Here is a 17,851-nt window from a genome sequence, read left to right as displayed (position 1 = left end):
GGATCCCCGCCAAGGCCTCGTCGTAGCACTTGTCGAGGTAGTGCTTTCGAATCCAGCTTTCATTGGGGATCTGGAGAGTGATGTGCTTCTCCAGGAACGACCGGAGGGCAGGGTTTTCAAATTTCGACCATGGGATGCCAGCGGCCAGCATGGCCTGGCACAGCTCCTGAGCCACGACGTCGCACTTGTGCCTCTTTCCGCCACCAAAGTCCTCCGTGGTGGCTTGCGTGACCGTCCTCTTCTTCTTCAAGGCCAAGTTGCTCTTGTGGCAGTCTCCTCGGACATGTTGGGCCAGCTCAGACTTCTGCTTCGCCCAGAAAGTCTTTTCACAAGCTCGACAGAAAGCCGTGTCACTCGACACGTACTTGAAGGTGGCCCCATCGCCGCCAGCATTGAATTCCTTCAGCCACTTGACACGAAGAGCAGCACGCATCTTGAGAGGAGACTTGTTCACACTTTGTGTACACTCTCTCACTGTAGTACACCGCCTCACTGCTGTACACGCTGGGGACGCAAGTGGACGCAACGTTTTGTTTTTGAGATCGATCGCAGTTAAAAATTTCGAAAAATTCCCTAATTTTTTTGAGCGTTGCCAGACCTTTTCGACCAAAAAGGGCATTTTCTTTTATTTTTCCCGAAAAAGGGCGAAATTGAAGGTGGCCCCATCGACTGGACAACCCTCCCATCTACTTTCTCAACAATCCTCTCCAAGAAGTTCTGTCGCTCAAGATTTTGGGTCTCACTATCTGCCATGATATTTCTTGGGAAAACCACATTTCCAAGCTGGCCTCCAAAGCCAGTCGCCGACTGGGCATCCTCCGTCGTGCGAAGTCCTTCCTCGGCACACCTGAGCTCCTCACCACATACAAGGCTTTCATCCGCAGCTCAATGGAATACTGTTCTCCCCTATGGGCCGGTGCTCCTGCCTCACACCTAGCTCGGCTTCACGCTGTTGAAACCAAAGCTTTCAGAATTATTGGAATCTCCCGCGATGAAGCTATCTCTGAGGGCCTTTCACTCACTCACCGCAGGCAGGTAGGTGGTCTTTCTGTCTTCTACCGACTCCTCTCCGGCCTTGCACCCCCAGCTCTCTCTGTGCTCTGTCCCCCAAATATTCCTACAGGTCGCACAAGATCTGCCAGCAACCCTCTGATGGTTAAACTGCCGAAATCTCGGCTCTCTGCTCACCTTCACTCTTTCATTCCTCTTTTCTCCCGCCTCTGGAACAAACTCCCTCACTCCCTTCAATCCCACTCCTCCCTCCAGGTCTTTAAAACAGCTGTTCACCACCATCTCTTATCTTCCCCCATCCAAAACCTTGATCTTTTCTACCCCCGCTAATTCACCCCAGATCCACCTTGTTTGAAATTCCAACTTCTTTCCTGGAAGTCCTGGCAGTGTCCATATGTTTTATACCTCTCCCACCGCCCCCTTCCCATGCCCCCCCCCCCCCAAAGCCCTCGCCCTCTCTCAGATCTCTCGATGTCTCCATGTCTCTCGGTCCCTGCTCTCAAATGTTGTGTTTGTGTCCTTCCCCCTCTCTCCCCATCTTGTCTACCGCTCCCGATGTTATATGTTTTATGTGTCGGTTTGTCTTTCTGTGTGATTAATGTTCGCTCTTTCACGAGCCTCGATCTTGTATACAACAAAAAAAAAAAAAAAAAAAATTTCTCCGAAAATAGCAAAATAATTTTTTTGCGCGCAGAAAAGCTGTTTTATGTGAAAAAATATTTTATATTTTTGCACATAAAAATCCGATGTGCAGTGATAATATAAAAACATGTACGACATTTCACCCTATCAGGAAGTGAACATTGTAATAAAACCTCTGATTCTGCAACTGGTCCTGACGGCATCAGCCCACAGGTCCTAAAATCATGTGCTTCCGCTCTTTCACTCCCTCTTTCTGTTCTCTTCACCCTCTCTTTTGCTCAAGGTCATCTGCCATCTGCTTGGAAATCAGCCGACATCACCGCTTTGCACAAAAAAGGTGCAAAAACAGATCCCAGCAACTACAGACCAATCAGCCTTCTCCCAATTATCAGCAAAGTCATGGAATCCATCATTGCTTCAGATATGAAATCTTTCCTCTTCTCCAATGGCTTGATCTCTGATCATCAATTTGGTTTCAGACCTGGTCACTCTACTCTGGACATGCTGCTTCTGCTTTCTCAACAATGGATGGAGGTCCTCAACGCCAAACAGGAAATTAGAGCCGTCTCCCTTGACATTTCACGTGCTTTCGATACGGTCTGGCACCCTGCTCTGCTCACCAAACTCTCCTCCTTTGGTATCCATGGAAATCTCCACGCATGGCTGGCGGACTTCCTCTCTGGTCGTAGTCAACGTGTGGCCCTGAATGGGTTTCTCTCATCTCCTCTACCTGTTCAGGCTGGAGTTCCCCAAGGTAGTGTTCTGGGCCCTGTGCTTTTTCTGGTCTTCATCAATGATCTCCCTGACTCTCTTGAAAATCCTCTCTATCTCTTTGCTGACGACTCTACTCTCTGTCGCTCCATTCCTCATCCCTCAGATCGGCAGTCTGCAGCCTCCTCACTCTCTGCAGACCTGGACAAAATCACAGACTGGGCAAACAAATGGAACATGTCTTTCAATCCTGATAAATCTCACACTCTTACGATGTCTCTCCGAAAAGACCGACTGGAAAACCCTCCCATCCACTTTCTGAATAATCCTCTCCAAGAAGTTCTGTCACCTCAAGCTTTTGGGTCTCATTATTTGCCATGATCTTTCCTGGGAAAACTACATTTCAAATCTGGCCTCCAAAGCCAGTCGCCGACTGGGCATCCTCCGTCGTGCGAAGTCCTTCCTTGGCACACCTGAGCTCCTCACCACATACAAGGCTTTCATCCGCAGCTCTATGGAATACTGCTCTCCCCTCTGGTCTGGTGCTCCTGCCTCACACCTAGCCCGTCTTCACGCTGTTGAAACCAAAGCGTTCAGAATCATTGGAATCTCCCGCGATGAAGCTAACTCCAAGGGCCTTTCACTCACTCACCGCAGGCAGGTTGGTGGTCTTTCCGTCTTCTACCGACTCCTCTCTGGCCTTGCCCCCCCAGCCCTCTCTGGGCTCTGTCCCCCAAATATTCCTACAGGTCGCACAAGATCTGCCTGCAACCCTCTTATGGTTAAACTGCCAAAATCAAGACTTTCTGCTCACCTTCACTCCTTCAATCCTCTTTTCTCCCGCCTCTGGAACAAACTCCCTCACTCTCTTCAATCCCACTCCACCCTCCAGGTCTTTAAAACAGCTGTTCACCACCATCTCTTATCCTCCCCCATCCAAAACCTTGATCTTTTCTACCCCCGCTAATTTCGGTCCCCTTGTGTTTTATACTTCTCCCACCCCCCCCCCCCCCCTTCCCACGCCTCCTGCCCCCAAGCCCTCTCCCTCCCACACTTCTCCCTGCTCTCAAATGTTGTGGTTGTGTGCTTCCCCTTCTCTCCCCATCTTGTCTTCCGCTCCCTCTTTTTGTATATTTTGTTTGTCTGGTTGATTTGTTTGTGTGACCTTGACCTTGTGACCTTGACCTTCGGGCGAAAATGAAAAAATCGAGCTCCGTGGGGCTAAACACATGACATTGGCCTAACCAAATACCGAAACCCCTGTCGGATTCCACCAAACCCCTCGGAGAAGATGTAGCTTGAAATCGATTACCCCCTAAAAAGACATCTTTTTCGGGCGTGGCTCCGCCCACAATGGGCGTAATACGCCCACTCTAGGCAGGACACAACTAGATCATGATATCAACCTCCCACCCAAGTTTCATCAAGATCTGATGATATCATCGGGTAGTTATGTTACAGACAGACAGACACACACACACCCATGACGAATATAGTGGTCACTGTTTGATAAATCGTAAACCAACAGTTCATGGATTTTTATACAGTTTATGCAAGCAACATAATATTCGTCTGCTTTGTACTGTTTCCTTGAGAGGCAAGCAATGAAATAATCTGTTGCAGTTGTGTACGTTTTGACTCAAAATGAAGTATAAACCTGCTACGGGTATCTTCCAAAAGATTGATTGTCTGAATTTTAAATCAAAGTAACATTTCGATATATTTATTTTGCATTTGTTCCATCAAAACCTTTCTTTACTCGCAAAGGTACCCTGTGTTGCGGGTCAATGCAGGGCTTGCTTCGCTGACGGGAATATTGAGAGAGGTCAGGAGGGGAGGTGGGAGAGATGTGGGGATCAGGGGGAGGGGGTGAGCAGGCAGCATGAGGTTAGGGAGAGGGGAGCAGGAGGAGGGGTGAATGGGGAGCAGGAAGAGGGGTGAGTGGGGAGCAGGAAGAGGGGTGAGTGGGGAGCAGGAGGAGGGGTGAATGGGGAGCAGGAAGAGGGGTGAGTGGGGAGCAGGAAGAGGGGTGAGTGGGGAGCAGGAAGAGGGGTGAGTGGGGAGCAGGAAGAGGGGTGAGTGGGGAGCAGGAAGAGGGGTGAGTGGGGAGCAGGAGGACAGCGAGAGGGGAGCAGCAGTAGGTGGGGTGAGAGGGTAGTGGCAGGAGGTGGGTGGAGCGAGGAAGGGAAGAGGGAGGAGCAGGAGGGGTGAGCGGAGGACAGGAGTATGGGGAGAGGGAGTAGGTATGTTCCATTTACCAATGAGTTTGAAGAGTGCCCGCCAAGTGGCTTCAGCACTCAATGGAGCACTTCAACATAACAGTTGATAAGGAGCAGCTGGGTTGGCAAGCGATCGCAAGCTGACTGCATTGTTAATCCAACGTTTGTGAACACTGACACGGCAATCCCCACTTCTTCAATACATTTGAATAGTTTTAAATCTGGGTCTGTCATTTTGTATCGAGGGAATTTTAAAAACGGATGGTTCTAATCTTCGGGTTTCCTACAAGTACCGCAGATCCCAGTAGAGTGACACCCTATCCTATGGAGGTATGAATTGAGACAACAGAGCAGGAGGAGGGATGACGACCTTTCTTGAATAATAATAAATAAAATTAATACGCTTAGTTGTAAGAATCGCTGATTTCTAAAAATTTTAGATTTCACTCCAGATTTCAGCATTTTAGTCCTTGAGACCCGATCCTCAAAGCTGAACACAGATTTTGATTTTATACTTTAGTCTGAGACTAGTGTTTAATCCCTGGTGTTGGGCTAGCGGCTAGGGTGCCGGCTTAGGATCCTAGGATCCTGGGTTCGAATCCCGGTCGATTGCTGAATTTAACGCCAGGGGGGTTGACTCAGCCTGTCATCCTTCCGAGGTCGGCTAATTGAGTACCAGTTCACTGGTAATTCCCTGTTTGTCGTTAAAGGCGGCAAAAAGGGTTGGCGTCAGGAAGGGCATCCGGCCGTAAAACATTGCTTCAAAAAGGGGACAAAAAAAAAACAACAACAACCACGGTTCCCGAATAAGGCCAACCCCCGCTTTGCGGGGAAAAATGGCCTCTAAAGGTGGTTATTTTTTTTTTTATAGTCTGAGAGTAGATCATGTTTCCAAGGCAAGGCATGTTTGAATATACCGAAACAAAATGGCGGCTAAGACCCCCGCGAGGTGATGTTGAGCTGACTGGAGATAAAGCCTTACATGAACGCAAGTTGTTATTTCTCTTCAAAGGCCGAGGTTTTTTTATCCCAGCTCGCAGTTCTAAATAGAATCGCCTTTTATGGCCATTTTGCGTTTCACCAAACACAGATGTACTTGGGCCAGAGCGGAGAGGTTGGGGGGATTATACGTTCGTTATTACTATTGCCAAATGATGCTACTATTACTATTGTTAATATTATTAGTATTAATTAATAGAACAATACAATTTTGCAACACTTCATATTCGATCGTGAGATTACTCAAATGTAACAAATACGATGCTCTGTAAGAATGAAGAGGTGCTGTCTGAGACTGGCTTTAAAACAGGCCTGTATATAACCTTTTCCTGTGTTGGACTGGATGTGACGACCGCAGGAAATGTTATTCTGGTCTGATTTTTCTTTTCAGTGATGGAATATCTGCCCGCACTCTGCGCACACCCCGCCGGACACGTGGTTCTTCAACTACTTGTCCAACACCTCCGGGAAGGGCTACTTCCACTGCCACACCCAGCCCTGACCCGGCCTCTCTACCTTTACCTCCTGAAATGGGGAGCACCACAGTAACATCACCTACCAAAGGAACTAGTTCTGGAGAGAGGACTTCTAGTGAATCTGGCAAGGCCGACAGCCCTGGGAAGGCGAGTACAGAGAGTGAGGGTGGAACTGGAGCTTCAGGTGTATCGACAAGCCAGCCTATTCAATTGTCTGATCTGCAAAGCATCCTCACTAACATGAACGTACCAGCTCCTGACGTGCCAGGTGATTGTGGGTCTTGCTATTTACGGTGTCTTTTTCAGTTTTAAGATTATATGTGATTAACATTCATTTTAAAAGGTTTTTAAAGATGTAGTTTGTTGAAGTAATTGTCTTACGTTTGTTTTATAAATGGCGGAAGTGACTAAGACCGTTCGAGACTGCAGGGCTCTTGCCTTGGTATATGGCATCAAATGAGCCACGAATTGAATATAAAATGGCTGCATGTCAATATTATAGGCTTAAGGGTGTTCGTGGATCATGAATGAACTAACAAAAGCCCATGGTAAAAAAAAAATACCACGACAGAAAAGCTTGTGCATTTTATATATATATATATATATATATATATATATATATATATATATATATATATTGTCCCATATCCAGGGAAATTATTCTTTGGTGACACCGTAAGTTTAACCATCATAAAAACATAAAACACAAAAGGAATAAGAAAACAAAATAAAAAGATAAAAAATAAAATAAAATATGGAAGATGGACTAAACAGCAAAATGGCTATGAATTTGAATTTAGCATTTAAATTGCACATGGAACAAATGGCTTTTTGAAAATGTTATTATTCTTCCTCCTAACACAAAAGCATCTCCCTGATGGCAATTTTTCAAAAAGTCCGTTCAAGAAGTGACTTTCATCGGTACACACTTGCATCGACATCCTTTTCAATGCTCGCAAGTATGGAGACTCCACACTGGTTGAAGGTCCACCCACTTTAAATGCCAGTGTAATGACCTTTCTCAATCGTGACATTCCGCACATTAAGATAACTGTACCAGGAAATCAAATTAAATGACAAAACACTGATCAGTAAGGAAATGGTCAACATCCGCATCACATGTGAGCTAACACCAAATAAATTCAACTTCCTGAGAAGATGCAATCTTTGCATTGATTTCTTGTACACAGCATCAGTATTTCCATCAAAAGTTAGCTTGTTATCAATAATAGTGCCCAGGTATTTGAATCTGTTATCAATTTGCACCTTATCACCATTTATGGTTACCGGCTCATGATTGTGACCTTTCCGAAAGTCCAAAATCATCTCTTTCGTTTTGCACATATTCAGATTAAGACAAAAGTCCCCACACCATTTATTAAATGTGTCAATCTCATCGAGGTAAAGATACAAGGGATGATTGATCGGAAAGACAGCAAATAATGGCGATATCGTCTGTGTACTTAATAAAGTTACAAACTTCTTTAAGGGCCACACTGCCATTAGTGTACAGATTGAACAGTAGAGGTGACAATACACCACCTCGTGGAGCACCAATATTCAACATTGATAACTTTGATAAACTACCATTCTCCCTCACCTGCTGAGGACGGTCTCGTAAAACAACTTTCCACCCAGAGTATGATATGGGGTTCAGGCACAGGTCTTGGGTAAATGGTTGCATGGTGTTAAAGGCTGATGAGAAATCAATAAATAACACACGAACACAGGTGTCAAGGTGACTTGTGATTAGATGAAGCAAACTGAGCCATACATCTTCAACACCTCGTCTTGCTTTGTATGCAAATTGTTAAGGATCCAATTTAGGAGTTACATCTGATGTTATAAACTTCACCATCAATTTCTCCATACATTTACACAAGATGGAGGTAAGGGCAACAGGTCTGTAATCATTGAGCTACCTTGGGTGAACCGTTTTTGGCACAGGAATAATGATGGACTTTTTCCAACAAATAGAAACAGTATGTGGAGTTAGAAGTAACTGAAACAATCGAGTAAAAACATTACTAAGGTCTAAACAGAACTCTTTCAGAATACAAGATTTGATGCCATCTGGACCACAAGCCTTCCTTTTGCTCAACCCCCTAAAACACCTCACGACATCAGGTTCACAGATTACCGGCATGGGACAATGGGACATGCTCGAGAATCTAGATCCTCAAAGAGAGCTTCACATTTTATTCGGTTTCCCAAAGAGAAGTTCGGGAAGAAGCCAATGTTGTGGAAAATTATCTGGAATGTATAAAAGGGGGGATGTAACACTCAAATATGCTTTGGCCTGCACAAATTTTTAATATGAACGTCATTGAGGCTACATAGGGTTCTATGGACACTGAGAAAGTGAAACGAAAATAACAACTTTCTTTGGTCGTGTTGTGGAAACTATATTTTGAACCACGTTCCACAGTCATAGATTGATCAACTGTATGGGAGTAAATGAGATGTTATGCTCTATTTGCCATTCTTGCTTCCTCTCTAACTGCCCTATTCGGTCTGCTCTCCTTTGACTGCCTCCCTTCTCTTACGAAGTCCGCAAACATCACTCGCATTCACAAGAATTGTGCAAAAGCAGTTTGTACCAACTTAAGGTCAGTGAGCTTGCTTCAATTACTGTACAAGCGAAGTCTTGGAATGTATCATTGTTTGTGATGTCATCTGTCCTATTTGCAAACCACCTTATCTCTGACTATCCATTTGGATTCCTTCCCGGTCACTCAACTCTGGACGTGCTTCTGCTCTTTTCTTGACCATTGTTGGAGGTTCTCAATCTTAAACAAGATGTTAGAACCATCTCCCTGGACATATCGTGGGCATTCGACACAGTCGGGCATCCTGTTTGCTTGCCAAGCTCTGCCTATGACATGGAAGGCTGCCTTCATTCCTGGATTTCTAAATTGCTCCACTTCTGCAGTCAACATGGTGCTATCAATGGACCCCTCACAGTGGAGCCTGGAGTCCCCCAAGGAAGTGTTTTGGAGCTCTGTCTTGTTCCTCATTTATTTGAATTTCGGCACAAAATTAGCAGTCTGCATTGGTGGCATATGAGAATAAAAAAACACCTTATCCCTCCCTCATCCTTTGCCTTTCAACAAATACTTCACTCCTGACGTTTACACCCATACCAATACGTCACTCTTGCTTGATGCTCACACTTCAGTCCAATAGACATTGCTCAACAGTAGCACGTCAACGGTGAGGTCATTGGTGACATCCACCCTTTCCCTTTTACCGTCTCTCTCCTTTGCTCCGCCGAAGGGTAAAATCCAAAGCGTCAGCACCTTGTCATCCTTTACGGCAGATAACTTCTACCATTTAAAAAATATTTTTATTATTATTATACATCAACCTGGGTTCCATCCTGGTCACTCCACCATATGCCCTTTCTGCACAGCAACAGATGGACACTCAACCTCGAATAAGAGGTTGGAGCAATCTTGTTGGATATCTGCTGCCTGCCCTGATCGTTAAACTTTCTGCCAAAGACAAAATGGTTCCTATCCTTGACTGGCCGGTGGACGTCCTTCATGCTCGTAACTCGTAAGCAATGCATTGTCCTGGATTTAGGTTATATCTCTTGTCATCTATCTATAATTCCAGCAATCTCTGTGTGTCTGTCTGTGTGTCTGTGACCGCTGTTTCTCGACAACCACGGGTCCGATATACTTTTAACTTGCCAGGTATATTGCTGGGGACCCGAGGATGTGCCTTTTCAAGGTTTCATATTAATCGGACAATTACTTACCGAGCTATGTCCAAAAAACGATTCAACCAATCAGAGAGCAGCGAACGATCGCGTGTGCCGAACGTGGCGGGCACACTCTGCCTCGGATGGCACATTTGAGAGCGTATTCATTTATTTCACGTTTGCAAACTATGTTGGCGTTAAACTATGTTTTACAACTAATAAAAACGAATTTGCGATTCATTCGCTTTCCTGCGCGTTTGTGTACGCGATGGCGATTTCTTTACCAAACTCCGGAAGCCGTTCGCTTTGGACCGAACCATTGCATGTAAATAGAGGGGGGGGATTGTCACCACTCGCAAGCCGTTCGCTTTGGACCAAACCATTTCATGTAAATAGAGGGGGGGGATTGTCACTGTACTCGCAAGCCGTTCGCCGTTCGCTTTGGCGTTGCGAATGGACCAAACCATTTCATGTAAATAGAGGGGGGGGATATAATTTTAGATAGATATATAGTACGGGCATATATATAGTACGGGCATGCCCTAGTTTCTTTAAAGGCTAGTTTCCATCAATGCAGTGTCTTGGGACATATCCTGTTCGTGATTTGCATTAATGACCTCTTGGCCTCTTTGGAAAAACATGTATATCACTGCAGATGACTCTACTCATTGTCAAAAAGTGTCTCTCACAAATGACAGATGGATCGCACTTGCTTTCTTTTCTGCTGATTTTGCAAAATAACAAAGATGGTCATTCACCTTGAATATGTCATTCATTGCTTCTAAGCCGCAAACAGTAACTCTCTCTTCATAAAGGATGTAGGGATAAACCCTCAGTTCACTTCTTCAATGTTCCCCTTGCAGTGTTGCAGTCTTTAAAACTCTGGACAAACGACCAACCATGCCCTTCCCTTGGCCGATCACATATACAAACGTGGCCAGAGTTGTATCTTGGCCATCCTCAGCCATCCAATCCTCTGCATAGCCAAGTCATTCCTCAGAGGCTGAGTGCCTAACAACATATAAAGCCTTCATCCACGGTGCAATTGAGTAAATATACCGTCTGTGGGCCGGTCTGAGCAAATCTCCCGTTGGGAATAACAATCCAAGGTATTGAGGTTGCTTTAAGTTCCTCAATAGGACCTTGAACTGCATAGCTCGCTCCTCTCCCACCACAGACAGGTTTGTTACCAAGCAGTTTGACGCCTCATTTTCTCCTCCCACCTCACCTGTCATCTCACCTATTTGTCCCTCACAGGCACATCCGACTGCACTTGCTCAGCGAGCACCCATATCGCCTTCCCTTCCCAAATCGAAGCCAACTGCTCACACCCATTCTTTTATTCCCTTCTTCTCCCAATTGTGGATTGACAAGTTTATCCAATTGTGTTCCCCCCACTCGTTTATGTTTATCAATACGTGCAAGTGGTTTTAAGTAGTCCATTTCTAGCTTAGTTAATATATAGTTTTGTTTTCATTTTAGGAAGTATCAATGCTTCCATTTCAGATGTGCTTCGTTCCACTGCTGCCTCCCTGCAAAGGACCTTCCTAAAGTAATAAAATAAATCTTGGTGATCCGTTTGATTCCAGACCTTTTTTGCATAATATTTATGCCTTTGTTAATATGATTTATTCATTGTTTGAAAAATGGTGCTTGTCACACTAATATTTCCTTCTTTTTAGGGTTTTTATCTTTAGGTGAAAGTGGTTTTCTCCAATAAATAAAGGAGCTGGTGTGTTGGAATTCTCGCTATGTTGCATTACGATGTGAAGCATCTTTTTCTGTCTGTTTTCATTATGCACAGCAACCATTGACTTGGCAAGCGTATTGTCTCCTGATGTGATGGCACCCATCCTGTCTAATCCTGAAATCCAGCAACGCCTTATACCCTTCCTTCCCACCGGAGAAAACCTTCCACAGACTGCAAATGAGCTGCAAAGCACCATGAGTTCGCCTCAGTTCCAGCAGGTGAGACAGGTTGCCTCAGCTCCCATGGGTAGTGACTAATAGAGGCAGCTTTTTTTTCTTTCTTTTTTTAAGTTTTGCCATTACACTGTATATTTGTTGGAAGCTACGCCGGCTTCTCGATTTATAGTTTGATGCTGTTTTTCATTTTGATGTGTGTTCCCTTTGTGGACAACTGCCACTGTTGACAATATTGTGACACGGACTTCAATCGACTACACCCAAGTGGTTACCATCGCACGCTGAAGTTGAGACTTCAATGACTGCCGAACTATTACGGTTTCTCACATGCCAGCCGAAACCCGAGCAGTACACTGAGCAGGAGAACACAGTGCTGTCTTGACTTGACCAGGGAAAGAGCACGAGCCAGATAGTGCCAGAGAGTCGGAGCACGTGTGCCAGCAGGTTGCAGAGTCGGATATTTAGCTTTTGAGCTTCCTGTTGGGCCCGGGGTTTTATACCCAACCCCTCACCCACAGAATATCTCTGCCTCCTGAGGCTAACCAATCATGTGCCACGAGGGTTTCCTCTGGAGATTCCAACAATCAGATACCAGGGGTTCCACCATTAATATCCACCCTAAGGCCTCCGCAAATTTCTGCTACGAGGGCATTCAACTATCCTAGCCTTGATAACCATCAAATGCCCTGCCTTCCACATGTTGATGGGCACATGCAGATAAGGTATCTCCAGTAGTAAAAGAGGGCATGATGTGTTGCCCACACTGTGCCCAGCCCCACTCGATTTTAAAGAGAACAACAGACAGAACACCTCGAGTTAGATGTTGCTACAAACACAATCTCCAGTCTCCTTTATGAGGACTATTTCACAGACTCCTTACCCTAAACACATTATACCAGGAAGAAATTCCAAACCTACACGGTCATACATGGTGGCTACATTCTACAGTCCCAATATTACTATTGCCCCTTTCCCCATCAACGTAACAATGTACATTGGAAGGGGGAGGGAAGTGAGCTGTGAATCGTGGAATAGAATTAGCACAAAGCTGATGAGTTCCAAGGGAAGGCAGAGATGAAGGACCAGTCAATTCTAGAATGTGGGAAGTTGCATACATGTTCCGTCAGCACTGTTATAGAGCTATATATTGTGCTTTAACTGGGGCCTAAAGGTAATATTGTAGCTATAATCAGAATTCCTTGGGGGTTAATGGTTACTTGGGGCAAGGGGGTTAACAAGGGGAGATGCAGAAAATAGGGCAAAATGGGGAAGATTGTCGTGGGGACCGCAAGGCTAACCCCCGCTCTAGCAGGGAAAATGGCCTTAAAATGCATGTTGTTGTTGTAATCAGAATTACTTGATTTAATACAACAACAACAACAACATGCATTTTAAGGCCATTTTCCCTGCTAGAGCGGAGGTTAGCCTTGCGGTCCCCATGACAATCTTCTCCATCTTGCCCTATTTTCTGCATCTCTCCTTGTTAACCCCTGGCCCACATTTCTTCTTCCACCATCTTTAGCCAAGTCTTTCTCGGTCTTCCCCGTCCTCTACTTCCTTCTACATTCATTTCCATCACTCTTCTCAACCAGTCACTTTCATCCTTCCTCAACACATGACCAAACCATCTCAACCTGTTCCTCTTCACAGCATCAATCACAGGCTCTATTCCCATCATTTTTCGCAATTCATCATTTGTCTTCCTCTCTCTCAACGATACTCCGCACATCCATCGAACCATTCGCATTTCCACCCTTTCCAACCTTCGTTGATGCTCTACGTTCATTACCGATTTCTCGCTCCCATAAATCATAACACTTCTCACACATGCAGCATACACCTTTCCCTTCAGCTTCAACAACACTCCCCTCCTCATCAGCACGCCACTCAGTTCCCGAAACTTCTTCCATGCACATCTCACTCTCGCAACCGTTGCCGAGTCGGATCCACCTTCTCCATTCAGCATGTCTCCGAGGTAGCAAAATGTTTTCACACCTTCCAGCTTCACGCCATCTCCAAGATCCAACTCAACATTTCCTCCATCTGCAGCTCCCTCTGTGCACACCTTACATTTGAATGTAGCTGCCACACTGGTTAATGACCCTCTCAGACCACTACATTTTTGATGAACCCACTCAGCGCACATTGTACATTGAATGGAGTTCACTCCGACACCCTTCCTGCACACAGCACAGGGCCACTTCCCAGTTCTTTCCACCTCACCACATGCTTCACCACTTGCCATCACCTTCGTCTTTCCGATATTTACCTTCAGACCTTTTGTCTCCATACATTCCTTCCACTTGTTCATCTTTTCCTTCAGTCCATCCATACTTTCCGCAATCAACACCAGATCATCTGCATACAACAACTCCCACAGTAAACCCTCCTTTACGTTCTGAGCCAGCACCTCTATCACAGCTACAAATAGTAGTGGACTTAGTACCGACCCCTGATGCACTCCCACCTTCACCTCAAACTCACCACTGTTCCCGTCCTTCGTCCTTACAGCTGTGCACGCTCTTTTGTACATTGCCATCACTACTCTGATCAACCATTCCTCCACTCCTAACTTCCTCATTGCCCATGTCAATACTTTGCGTGGAACCCTATCGAATGCTTTCTCCAGATCAACAAACCCAAGAAACAACTTCTTCCTCTTCTCAATGTACTTCTCCTGCAACTGCCTCAGAATAAAGAGCGCGTCTGTCGTTCCTTTTCCTGGCATAAATCCAAACTGCATTTCGTCGATCTTCACTTTCTTCCTTATCCTCCTCTCCAACACCCTTTCCAATACCTTCATTCCATGCTCCAATAACTTTATCGCTCAGTACGAGCCACACTCCAGAGGGTCACCTTTCCCCTTGTATAGAGGGACTAGGGTACTCAGTTCCCAAATCCACTGGAATGCGGCCTTCTTTCACCGCCAGATTACAGATCTCTGTCATTCTCTTCACACCCCAACTTCCTGCTGCCTTCAACATATCTCCTACAACTCCTGTCGGCCCTCCTGCTTTTCTACTCTTCATTGCTTTTATCGCTTCCTCAACTTCCTTCTCGGTTATCTTCTCTGCCGGTCCTAAAACTGGGTTACTCGCTGTTGCCATCCCATTCATTCTCTGTGTTGATTGCTTGTTATTACTAACTAGTGGGGTCACCCGTGGGAATCCCACGGGCATGGATGTGTGTGACATTTTGACATATTGAGTTAGATGCTGCACATTCATTTTTACAAAATGGTTACTGGCAAGTCATCAGATCCAGAAATGGTGTAATGAACACAATTTATTTATTTCACATAATATGTGACCCCTCACGCCTCTCCACCTGACACTCTCCTGTCTCCACCTGACACTCTCCTGTCTCCACCTGACACTCTCCTGTCTCCACCTGACACTCTCCTCTCTCCACCTAGCACTCCTCTCCTCTCCAATCCCTCACATTCCTCTCCTTTCCAATCCCTCACCTCTCCAATCCCTCACACTCCTCTCCTCTCCAATCCCTCACACGCCTCTCCAATCGCGCCTCACACTCCTCTCCAATCGTGCCTCACTCGCCTCTCCAATCGCTCCTCACTCGCCTCTCCAATCGCTCCTCACTCGCCTCTCCAATCGCTCCTCACTCGCCTCTCCAATCGCTCCTCACTCGCCTCTCCAATCGCTCCTCACTCGCCTCTCCAATCGCTCCTCACTCGCCTCTCCAATCGCTCCTCACTCGCCTCTCCAATCGCTCCTCACTCGCCTCTCCAATCGCTCCTCACTCGCCTCTCCAATCGGCTTTCCCCGTCTCGTTTCTCTCGTTTTTCTCCCGTCTCATTCTTTTTCTTGCTCCAAATCGGCCCGTCTCGCCCGTCGGCCCGTCTCGCCCGTCGGCCCGTCGGAATCGGAAATCGGGCCGTCTTGCTTTCTTGCTTGCGCGTAAATAAATTGTGTTCATTACACCATTTCTGGATCTGATGACTTGCCAGTAACCATTTTGTAAAAATGAATGTGCAGCATCTAACTCAATATGTCGAAATGTCACACACATCCATGCCCGTGGGATTCCCAGGGGTGACCCCGCAAGTTTGCATTGACGTTCGTCGATGGACTCGTTCGCCCGTCTCATTCGTTTTCTTGCTGCATCCTGTTCAAGTCTGCGTTCTTCATCGATCGTCTCATTCATTTTGGAAATAGAAGTTTCCACGCAGCGCATGAATTGTCGCGATCCTCAAGAAGAAGTGTCTCGTAATCATCAAATGATAAATGGCAAGTAAATTATATTGTGGAAAATTAAAGATTTCAAATAAACCTATTTAAAGTGTATGCGCACATAACTAATAAAAAAAACGAAGAAATATCTCTCGGTAATTTCCTGAAACATATTTTACTTCCGGCTAATAATGTTGAATGAAATAAAAACGAAGAAATATATGTCGGCATCATTGTTGACGTTTTTGTGACGACTGTCATCAAACGAAAAAGTAATATATCTTAACGGAAAAGCAAAAGCGAATTTTTAATATATATCGACACGTTGCCGTCGGTGTCATGTTGGGCGGTGTATGATACACCATGACGCGATTTTTAAAAATATATCTCTGTATTTTCCCGCGTGTGTGGAATGTTTGTGGAAAATTAAAGATTTCAAATAAACCTATTTAAAGTGTATGCGCACATAACTAATAAAAAAAACGAAGAAATATCTCGGTAATTTCCTGAAACATATTTTACTTCCGGCTAATAATGTTGAATGAAATAAAAACGAAGAAATATATGTCAGCATCATTGTTGACGTTTTTGTGACGACTGTCATCAAACGAAAAAAGTAATATATCTTAACGGAAAAGCAAAAGCGAATTTTTAATATATATTGACACGTTGCCGTCGGTGTCATGTTGGGCGGTGTATGATACACCATGACGCGATTTATAAAAATATATCTCTGCATTTTCCCCCGTGTGTGGAATGTTCTCAATTATTGCTGACACCGAGTCTGAAACCATCGATAAAAATGAAATCATATGGTGAGTTAGATTGGAGATAAAGGCGTGAGAGAGACTCAATGGCCTTGAAGTTACAGGCGTTTGAGAATTCATTTCGTTCTATAAACGCCAACTTTCATTGGATTTTCTTCCCGTTTTTTTTCAACCGAGTCTAAAACTATGTTAGCGACTGTGAAAAATGAAATGATATATCGAATTTGATTTGAAATAAAACTGGGAGAGAGAGCAAGACACCACGGGCCTACAAAACAGGCCTCAAAGCTATGCGAGTTAATAAAATGGTGGATATTTGTTTATAATTATATGAAGCCACTCCCAGAATGGGTGGAGCTATGGGTGGAGCTACTCTGCAAACCGAGTAAGCCACACCCCGGACAGACACCCAACAGACAGACAGAATCATCTACGGCTATTATAATATAGATTACTAATTACTTGATTTAATGAGGAACACAAAATATTTTTGTTTGGGTAGTTGGTGAAGGCAAGGTTGTGAAGTCATTGAGGGCACTTGCGAGACTTTTGATTAAAGAATGAAACCTAGCGATGCCATTAGAATCAGTGTTGCTTGATTGATACCGATTTGATTGATTATTGAGTGGCCAAATTTCATTCAGCCAGAATAGACATTTAACGATGTCAAATAAGATGACAGTATAGCTCGGAGGTAACGTATTTGCCTCGGAGCTTTGTAGTCTGTGTTGAACTCCTGACCCTGCTCCTGTCGGTGAATTGTCACTTGGAGAGTGGTTGGGATTGTAGAGTAATAACAGATTGCTGCACACTTTGGTCGATCCAAACACACTAAATTAATTAGAACGACACTCGGTAGAGCACATACCTCCACCAGGCTGAAGACTTTGCGTTTTCTATCCAACTGATGGGCCGGATCTACATCCAGACCTAAACTAAAATCTAATCGGCTTGTTCTCGTCAGATACCCAGTTCATCCAACAAGGTTTGTCATAATCCATCCACAATTTTCTGAAATCTCATGCTATACTGTATATCGTGTTTGGCACCATCTCTGAATGGTGAAAGACCTTTGGTGGTGGAGGTAATTAAAGCAGCAGACAAAGGAAACTTCCCCTGTGGTAAGCAGGCTTTCAGTAATGATTGGAACATTTATCAATGAGGAATTTCCATGTGGAAAAGATTCCAGTTTGACATTCAGCTT

At 45.0% G+C, this 17,851-nt stretch overlaps 1 protein-coding gene across 1 annotated transcript in view; it reads left to right on the top strand.

Annotated features, from left to right (window-relative positions):
• ADRM1 (ADRM1 26S proteasome ubiquitin receptor) overlaps positions 1 to 17,851 on the top strand; it is a 53,150-nt gene that overhangs the window by 16,805 nt on the left and 18,494 nt on the right. Inside the window, exons 6-7 of the mRNA XM_068111145.2 lie at positions 5,974 to 6,326; positions 11,569 to 11,732. Of these exons, the coding sequence (XP_067967246.1) occupies positions 5,974 to 6,326; positions 11,569 to 11,732 (517 nt within the window). The remainder of the gene's footprint in view (positions 1 to 5,973; positions 6,327 to 11,568; positions 11,733 to 17,851) is intronic.

The sequence above is a fragment of the Myxine glutinosa genome, chromosome 3 (genome assembly GCF_964187855.1).
Source record: "Myxine glutinosa chromosome 3, kmMyxGlut1.1, whole genome shotgun sequence".
Lineage (NCBI taxonomy): Eukaryota > Metazoa > Chordata > Myxini > Myxiniformes > Myxinidae > Myxine > Myxine glutinosa.
The sequence above is the reverse complement of the archived record's forward strand: the minus strand, read 5'-3'. Positions and strand labels throughout refer to the sequence as shown.